Genomic DNA, 9,899 nt, shown 5'->3' with positions numbered 1-9,899 from the left:
ATGGCTATGAACTTCGACATGTTGCGCTTACGCTTATTCCCAAGATCATTAACAGGACCAGCGTTCTCTTGGTACACCACTTTGCCATCCGGGTCCATTCATGGATGGGAACAAATGGAAAGGCTTTTCCATAACCAATTCTATCGAACGGAGCCCGATGTATGTGTGGTAGAACTTTCCCATGTAGTGCAACAACATGGGGAACCGGTCGAAAATTTCATTAATAGATTTAAGAAGATGCGACATCGATGTCGAATCAACATTCCCGAAGTCGAATTTGTAAAAATTGCTCAACGAGGCTTGGAATTCGAAAACCGAAAGAAATTCCAAGGGATCGACTTCCATGATTATTATGAGTTGGTAGCTAAAGTATCTGAGTACGAAGAGTTGATGAAGGAGGATCATTGGCGAAAAAAGAGCACTATGGGGAGCTATCAAGAAAATATGCAAACACATGAGGTAGCTATTGCCGATTTAGCAAACACCGGATCTCGGATGTGCCCCAGTTTGTTAAAGAACCCTAAGACACCAGACGTAGTCAAAAGGAGTCCAACCACTCAGTACACTTTCGACGTCTCAAAGACGGAAGAAATCTTCGATTATTTGTTGAAGGAAAAGTTCATCACACTACCACCTAGACATGTGATTCCAGCTAAAGAAGAAATACGTGGATGAGACTATTGCAAGTATCACGACAACTGGAGCCATAATACTCAAACTTGTTTTAGTTTTAGAAATGCCGTGCAGGATAGGATAAACCGCGGGATACTCCAATTCCCGAAAAAGAAGGAAAGCATATTGATCGATGATGATCCATTCCCGGTGGCCAACATGATCAATGCCACTTCACTAGTGTGGGGGGGCAAGGGAAAAGAGTGTTCCAACCCAAGGACTCGGTGAGTTTGGGTACCAAAGGCGATATCATCAACATCTAAGTCGAAGGAGAGTTCGAAGGGCCCAAAGAAGAAGGATACGCAACAACAACGACCACGTTTTGTGAAGCCTCCAAAGACATCACCCATCGACCAATGGCAGATAATCAACCATAAGAAGTTCCCAAGACATCTCTCAAAAAATGCGAAAATAAAATTAAGAAAAAGAGAGGCAGACAAAAGAAATAGTCAAAGGGAATCATCCAGCATTAGCCCTAGTGACGCAAAAGAAAAAAGCAAAAACCAAGAAAAGAGCATCCAAATCCGTGTGGGGGATTTCATCATCCAGACAGATTGTGCAACCACCTCTTTGACCTTACCTTCAAATTTTAGAGGCGAAGGCACTAAGAAGGAAGCCCCTAAGCTCGAGCACAAAGAGCAAGAAGATCTAGCGCCGAAGACGTCCGTCGAAGACGCTATAAGGAGGGTTTACTTTGACAAGCCCACTCCAATGATGACTCGCCACAATAAACCTTTATACGTTAAGGCTCATATAGATGCCAAAACAATATCCAGAGTGCTCATCGACAATGGATCAGCTGTTAACATCATGCCAATGAAGACGGTCTTGGCTCTAGGCAAATCGAAGGAAGACATAATCTCATCAGAGGCATCAGTTTCAGCCTTTACGGGAGAAATCACGAAGACATACGGTGTCTTACCTTTGGATCTCACCATTGGCTCTCACACCACCATGGTTGCTTTCTTCGTAGTAAATTCAACTGCAAGCTATCAAGCGCTTTTAGGAAGGGATTGGATTCACTCCAACTCATGCATCCCATCATCTTTGCACCAACTCCTTCTATTTTGGAAAGGAGAGGACGTGGAAGTTGTCCGGGAAAACGAGAAACCATTCAAAACCTACTCAAACGGAGTCGAAGCCTCCAGGAGATTGATGCAATTGGTATAAAAAAAATAAATAAATGGTTCAAAAAATCCTAAATACATTCTTTTGTGTACAAATTTTCAATTATAGTCAATTTATACACAAAAGAGGGGGGCAATTGTTGGCCCAAAATAAAATAAATTTTATTTTTATGTATATAGAAAGCTTATGTTTAATTTAGGGTATAGTTTCTATTTTTGTCTAGAAAATAATACACTTGTAAACTAACCGCCAACCAATGAGAAAGTCCGGCACTACGCAGGGCGTGTCTTCCAATACGCGGGGCATAGATCAAGCAACCAGAGAAGGTCTGCTTCAGAGGCTCCAATACGCGGGACGTAACCTCAGGGACGCCACGCGTAAAACTTGGCAACAAGGCGTTTCGAGATCAGAAGCTCCAATACGCGGGGCATCCATTCTCATACGCAGGACATACTTCCTTACGCGGGACGTAATGCCAAGTACGCCACACATATGCACCATCAACAAAACGCGCCAACTCTAGAAGCTGCACTACGCGGGGCGTAACCAAGAATACACGGGGCGTATCGTCTCTTCCGGCAGCAGTTGGAAGGAGTCAACAGCAGTTTGAGGAAGTTGAGGTAGTGGGATGATGTGGCATTGGTGGTTAGTGGTAGTTGGAGGAAGTTGAGGAAGTTAAGTTAGTTGGTTAGAGTTAGTTGGTGAATAATTACCAAAATGCCACTGAATAATTACCAAAATACCACTCCAAAATACTATAAATAGACCCCCTCCCCTTCATTAAAAATCACACTCAACACACAACAAAACCCCTCTCTCAAGCTCCAATGCTTAATCCTTAGTTTTGTTCTTTAGTTCTTAAGTTCTTTCGTTCTTAGTTCTTCAAGTTCTTCCTTTCGTTCATCATTTTTCGTAGCTTCAGTCCCTCCTTTAGCTTCCTTTAGCTTCAATTCAAGTTCCAAAAGCCTCTTTTCAACTTTCTCGACTCAAATTAGTGTTTCTAAGTCGTTACTCTGCTCAAGTTTTCAATTAGAATTTCCTTTCTAAAATAATTTTCCAGGTTCGTCCATCCTTTTCCAAAGCCCAATTCTGTCCATTTAACGTTATTGTTTGCCTTCGATCCCTTCGACAAAGTTGTTCCTAACGTCCTGAATTTCGATCTAGCCTTTTGATTCACTCAATTCCGTGTCCAGAAACTTCGTTTACAAGCTGATCTTTGTACCCCAAATTCTTTTAGCTATTCTGCCCAGAATTTCCCAGATTCGACTAGTTGTTTTCAAAGCCAGATTCCGTCCATTTAGAATCCGTTTTAGCCTTCGATCCCTTATAGAAAGTTGTCCTGACTTCCCGAAGTTAAATTTAGCCTATTTACTCGTCCAATTCCGTGTTCTTAAGCATCCAAACGAGCCTCCCGAAATTGAGGGTTAAATCTGCCCCATTTGCCTACCAACGTTTAGTCATTGCACAAAGCACATACCGTACGGGCCCGACCGGTTGCAGCTCTCCGAGGACCTGGCACCTACACCAAAATTCAACTTCAATCTGAGATAGCTATTGTGGCTCCGAGTTTGTTGTTGAATTTCAATTTATTTTATCGCATTTCAATTCTTTGTATTGATTTGTTTGTTCCAATTCAATTGATTACCTATATGTTTAATATAGAAATTTCTCAATTGTAATTCATTTCCAATTTCATGTTTCAAACACTTATTCATCAATAAAATACCAATTTTCACCAAATCTTGCGTCAATTTCGCATCTTTCAATTTCTTTATTTTTCACGTCTTCAATTTATTCACATTAGCTTAAATAAAACAATTTATCTACCAAAGTTTCTATAACGGCGCTAGAGACCCAAGAGGGACTTTTTCAATCCTTGCGTCCCTCGCCAATCGCTTCGATTAGATTTCAAGTTTTGGCGCGTAATTTCCATAAACTTAACCATTTTAATTGAGAAGTAATCTTCTCTGGCATGCCCGCACCCTAACCACACGTGACAAGGTTGAAAATTAGCATATTCACAAAATATCGCTAACACCACCTTAGTCGGTTTTCTCTCATTTTATTCTCAATAGATGTGACCCCCACTTTTGTGCTAATTATTTCATTACTCACCCGATCCTTTCTCGTATGACCACACATCCATCTCAACATACGTATCTCCTCCACCGACATCTTATGGATGTGGTAGTGTTTCACTGCCCAACACTCCGTACCATATAACAATGGTGGTCTAATTGCCATCCGGTAGAATTTCCCCTTCAATCTATTAGGCATACCGGGGTCACAAAGGAAATAGCACTCTTCCACTTCGACCAACCAGCTTTAATCCTATGAGCAACATCTCCATCTACTTCTCCATCCATTTGGATAATAGATCCTAAATACCGGAAGCAATCTGAAGCCTGAACAACTCTCCCATCTAGGGTGATTGTCCCTGCCTCCCTACTCCTATGGCCGCTAAACTTACACTCCAAATATTTTGTCTTACTTCTGCTCAACTTAAAGCCTCTAGATTCTAGAGTTTGTCTCCATAGTTCCAACTTCCTCTTCACTCCTTCAAACGTCTCATCAACCAACACAATATCATCTGCAAACAGCATGCACCATGGTATACCATCTTGAAGTGAACTTGTTAGTTCATCCATAACGATTGCAAAAAGAAATGGGCTTAGTGCGGAACCTTGATGCACTCCAATCCTAATAGGAAACTCTTCAGTCTTCCCAAAACTATTACGTACACTCGTGCATGCTCCCTCATACATGTCCTTTATAATGTCAATATATTTCCGCGAAATGTCTTTCCTTATCAAGGCCCACCAAAGTACTTCCCTTGGTACCTTATCATATGCTTTCTCTAAGTCAATGAAAACCATATGCAAGTCTTTCTTCTTATTTCGATAGTGCTCCATTAATTGTCTCATTAGATGGATGGCTTCCATAGTTGATCTTTCCGGCATAAAGCCAAACTGGTTTTCTGAGATCTTCACCATCCTCCTTAGCCTTTGTTGGATCACTCGCTCCCAAAGTTTCATAGTGTGACTCATTAATTTGATTCCCCGATAGTTGGCACAATCTTGGACATCGCCTTTGTTCTTATACAAAGGGATTAATGTACTTTTCCTCCATTCTGATGGCATCTTATTGTTTCTCCAAATTTTGTTGAAGAACGTCGTCAACCATTCGATTCCTCTTTCTCCCAAACATCTCTAAATCTCAATAGGGATGCCATCAGGTCCTACTGCTTTCTTCAACTTCATCTTACTTAATGCCATTTTGACTTCACCCTTTTGAATTCTCCGCATGCATTCATGATTTATCATATCGTGATGGATACTTATATCTCCAACATCTTGTCTGCAATCTCCATTAAATAAGTCATCAAAATAGGACCTCCATCGTTCCTTGATATCCTTATCTCCAACTAGGACTTTCTGGTCCACATCCTTCACACATTTAACTTTTCCGAGATCTCGCGTCTTCCTATCTCTCATCCGAGCAATTCTATATATGTCTCTTTCCCCTTCTTTCGTATCCAATCTGTTATACAGATCCCAATTCACCTTTGCTCTAGCATCTCGTATGACCTTCTTTACTTCCCTTTTAGCCTCTTTGTATTTTTCGTAGTTCTCGTCACTCCTACATTTCCCCAATATTTTATAGGATTCTCGCTTACTCTTTACTGCTTGTCGTACTTCTTCTGTCCACCAAGATGTGTCCTTACCCGGTGGCATGCTACCTTTACATTCCCCTAGAACTTCCTTCGCTACTTCCCTTATACTATGCTCCATCTTAGTCCATATCGAATCTATATCTAAATCCATATTACAAGTCCAAACATCTTTTTTGATCATCTCATCCACAAAATTTTGTTGATTCTCTCCTTGCAATTTCCACCACTTAATCTTAGTCTCTACTTGTGGTGTTTGTTTTCTTATACATTTCCTACTTCAAAAATCAAGCACCTCTACTCTATGTTGGGTTGTCGTACTCTCACCAGGGATCACCTTACAATCAATATAACTCTTTCTCCAAGAACTCCTTACTAAGAAGAAGTCAATTTGGCTCGCATTACCACCACTCCGATAAGTCACTAAGTGGGATGTTCTCTTCATAAACCATGTGTTCATGATACTCAAGTCATAGGCTGATACGAATTCCAAAATATCATTTCCTGCTTCATTCTTATCTCCAAAACCATACCCTCCATGAACACTCGCAAACCCATCTCGCCTAGAACCCACGTGTCCATTGAGATGACCCCCCAGTACCATTTTTTCATCCCTAGGAACCTGTTGCACCACTTCCTCTAAGTCCTCCCAAAAAGCTTATCTTATAGAGACATCTAATCCTATTTATGGCGCATATGCACTAATGATATTCACAACCTCATCCCCTGTCACTAGCTTGACACTCATAATTCTATCGCTCTTCCTAGACACCGCTACTACATAATCAATATACTCCCTATCAATAAGAATACCTACTCCATTTCTACCTTTATCCTTTCCTGAGTACCAAAGCTTATAACCCCAAGGAGCTATCTCTCTAGCCTTGGCTCCAACCCACTTGGTTGCTTGTAGGCACATTATATTTATTCTTCTCCTCTTCATAACATCTACAATTTCAGCTAATCTTCCTGTCAAAGAACCTATGTTCCATGTCCCAAAGCGTAACCTACTACCCTTACCCCTACCCCTACCCTACCCCTACCATTACCGTGGACTAGCTTATTTACCTGCAACCCTTGCATATTTGACACCACTCCCGGGTCCTGGGGTGGCGTGCCTTTGGGGCGACGACCTAGCAACCCTTGCACATTTATCACTACACCCGGGTCTAGGAAGTGCAGCGCGTCGCTGAGTAGGTAACGCCCCAACGGTATTCATAGTATGGTTCATGTCATAAGATGTGGCTAAGTTTTACACTGGCCGCCACAAACCTACCGCAATCCTCCTCCTTTGTCCGGGCTTCCACCAAGTAACCCTCACAGGCGGAGTTTAGGAGTAAAACTACTCCTAACACAAAATATTAGGGGTATTTTTGCACCTTAATCCGAGTTAATATTATGGTTTTTGTATATAGTTGTTACAGAATAAGCAAGTTTAGGGAGCTAGTGAAACACTTGCAAAGTTCAGGGAGCTAATCAATTTTTATGGACAAGTTTAGGGAGCTAGTGATACGAAATAAGCAAGTTTAGGGAGCTGGTGAGACACTTGCAAAGTTCAGGAAGCCAATCTACTATTATGGACAAGTTTAGAGAGCTGGTGACGTATTAAGCCTATTTTATATTATTATTTTTACATAGTATAATTCATATATTAATTTATTTAATAAAAAATAAATACATCCAAGAAAATACAAATCCAATTAATCTCTGATTAATCTCCGATTAATCAATAAAGGTTCTGTCCGCCCGATTAGCGTCTAACATCTCTTACAACCTTGACTACATGTATGTAAAGTAAATTAAATTGAGAACATTTTTAACATATATGAAAAATATTACCCTAAATAAAAAGTCAAGCTAAATTAAGAAGCAAAATTTAATTACATTTTTTTACAAATTATTTGACTATGGAAAGTTTATCTATTTAAGTTAAAAAAATTTACCAAACATTACTTTAAATGAAAGTTCAAATATTAATTATATGGAAATAAGAATTGATCCTATCTAATTTTAAGCAGAACATGTAAAATTTTATTTATTAGAAATTACCTTAGCTTTTTTTAGTCAAAGTTTATGATACTCTTTTCCTAAATTAATCTTTTATCAATTAAAATTTTAGGATAAGCATACAACAAAGAAATATATAGAACCTAAATGAAAAGAAAATTATCAAATTCTTAACCTAAATTTTAGGATAATTTTACTTTACCTTTTTTTCTACTCAAAGTTTATACAACTCTTTCTATAAATTACTCTCCATCAACAGTCAAAACCTATGCATTTAAAAATCTCCCAATTAGATTACAAAACTAGTTGTTACTAAATGCATTTCTACTTCTCCCACTCTTATAATTCAAAAGCATCCATATTACTTTTATTTCATTTCCATTCAAATAAAATTATAGCTTTGATTAGAGGAATTTGGTATCGGCTAAGAGACAAAATAATAACTTTGATTCTAATTATGGGTGACTAGACAAGTCCACCATCGACTCACCAATTAACCTTTCTCTGAGAGACAAAATTACTGAACTAATTTCCTTTTAATTAACATTAGTTAGGCTTTATCCCATGTTTAAATAAAGGGTTCTCTATATCAAAATAATAGTAATAGTAATTGAATTAGTTGGAGAATCTAATGTGTCATCATGGTCAGTGTAGGGCTTCCAGCCACATGTAGAAACTCTGGAAGTCTCTTCTCTTGGAAATATCTATTCTTGTTCTAGTTCGAGAACTTTCTAACATGTTCACCCAAGATACTCATCTCTTTCTTTTCGGATATTCTATCCTTTGATTGAATTATTCGTTTTATTAACAAAATATCTCTGCTCTTCTTTTTCTTATATACATGATATATCTACTGTTTTCTTACACAACAATCTCCACTGTAAGTGTTTGTTTTGAGAAATATGGTTGGTGAGCTTTCTTATTACAGTGTTCTTGGAGTCACTTCAGATTCTTCTGCTCATGATATCAAACAAGCTTATCGCAGGCTGACTATGGTATGTCAACTCAACTCTTACTTTGTTGGATGATATTCATTTCACTTTGAATTTGCATGATCTAATTTCCGCCCAAAATGGGAGTGGGTTAGAGTTATGAACTTATAATCTATAATCTGATAATCGAGTCGATTCCATGATTATAAGTTCATTCCATACCGGACCAGACCGGAATAGGCTTATATACATTCTCATTATGAGAAAGAAGGGGTTATTCGAGTGTATCTATTGCAGCAGTGGCATCCTGATAGGTGGATTAGAAGTCCCTCTCATGTTTTGAGTGAAGTCAAAATAAAATTCCAACAAATTCAACAGGCTTATTCAGTACTATCAGATGAAAAGAAAAAGCATTATATGATATGGAATTGTATGAAGAAGGAGAAGATGAGGTTAGTGACACAGATTTCATTTCATTCTTCATTTTTGTAAGTGTTATTCTCTTATTCTTTTTCATAATTAACTTGTCCTTGAGTTGATTGTTTCAGAGATATTCTGATTTTGTGCAGGAGATGATGTCTCTCATAGCCCAGGAAATGAGACAGTTAATAGTTTTCATCTATTTTTATGTTTCTCCTAATAAATGTGTATATTTTGGCAAGCTCATCCTAATTGAATTTGTTATACATAAGAAGAGGTATAACATGGAAGAGTTACACGCAATATTCACAGAAATGGTACAAGGATTCCAACAATCTCCAACCTCTTGTTGTGGGTCTGATGATTACTCCAGAGTCTCAAAAAAGGGACCTTGGGAATATGATCCAAATACAGTGATGAATTCTCATTTTAGCTATGGAATTTTCTGAAGCAATGAGTGGAGTGAGTTATGAAGGAGGAAGAAGAGGAGTTCTTTCAACAACAATCTGTCCAATGGTTTGTTGGATTGGATCGGATCGGATTGGACTGGATAACCATTTTGTAAATTAATGGCTTGGGCTGATGTTTCTGTGCACAAGTGTGTTCATATTATGTTCAATGGAACTGCTTGGGTTTAGTCTATTTGTGGGCTCATAGATGGCTTAATTGGCCCTATATGCAGAATTCTAATGACTTTTCTTATGAATATGCTCATTTCTGAGCTGCTGCTTTTTTTTTTAATTAATATATAATTACATAAATTTGTAACCTATTAAGTAAATGAGTTTGTTAATTTCAACTTATTTCCACAAGAAATTATTAGTGGCACTGCAGTACAAAAATTAACATGTGTAATTAAAAGAAAGTTTTTATTGATGATATGATATGTACCATACTATACTTATTGATTTGTTAAAATTCAATCTAATATGCATTTAGCATGTTGATGTTAAATTATCAAATAAGGATGTTAGAAGCTAAAATTGATAAGTTTATATGTGATCGGACTTAGGTTAGATGAAAGATAGACAATACTTTCTTTATAGAATTATAATCCAATTTTACATTAA

General features: G+C 38.1%; 1 protein-coding gene across 1 annotated transcript; it reads left to right on the top strand.

Moving 5' to 3' along the window:
• The first annotated feature begins 8,171 nt into the window (after nt 1-8,171).
• On the top strand, nt 8,172-9,550 carry LOC136227403 (uncharacterized). The gene is made up of 3 exons (XM_066016052.1): nt 8,172-8,472; nt 8,707-8,861; nt 8,979-9,550. Exons 1-3 carry the CDS (start codon nt 8,380-8,382, stop codon nt 8,983-8,985), a joined length of 255 nt encoding a protein of 84 aa, XP_065872124.1. The 5' UTR covers nt 8,172-8,379; the 3' UTR covers nt 8,986-9,550.
• The last annotated feature ends 349 nt before the right edge of the window (nt 9,551-9,899 follow it).

This window comes from Euphorbia lathyris, chromosome 4 (genome assembly GCF_963576675.1).
Source record: "Euphorbia lathyris chromosome 4, ddEupLath1.1, whole genome shotgun sequence".
Taxonomy (NCBI): domain Eukaryota; kingdom Viridiplantae; phylum Streptophyta; class Magnoliopsida; order Malpighiales; family Euphorbiaceae; genus Euphorbia; species Euphorbia lathyris.
Note: the sequence above shows the minus strand (reverse complement) of the source record. Positions and strands in the feature narration are given on the sequence as shown.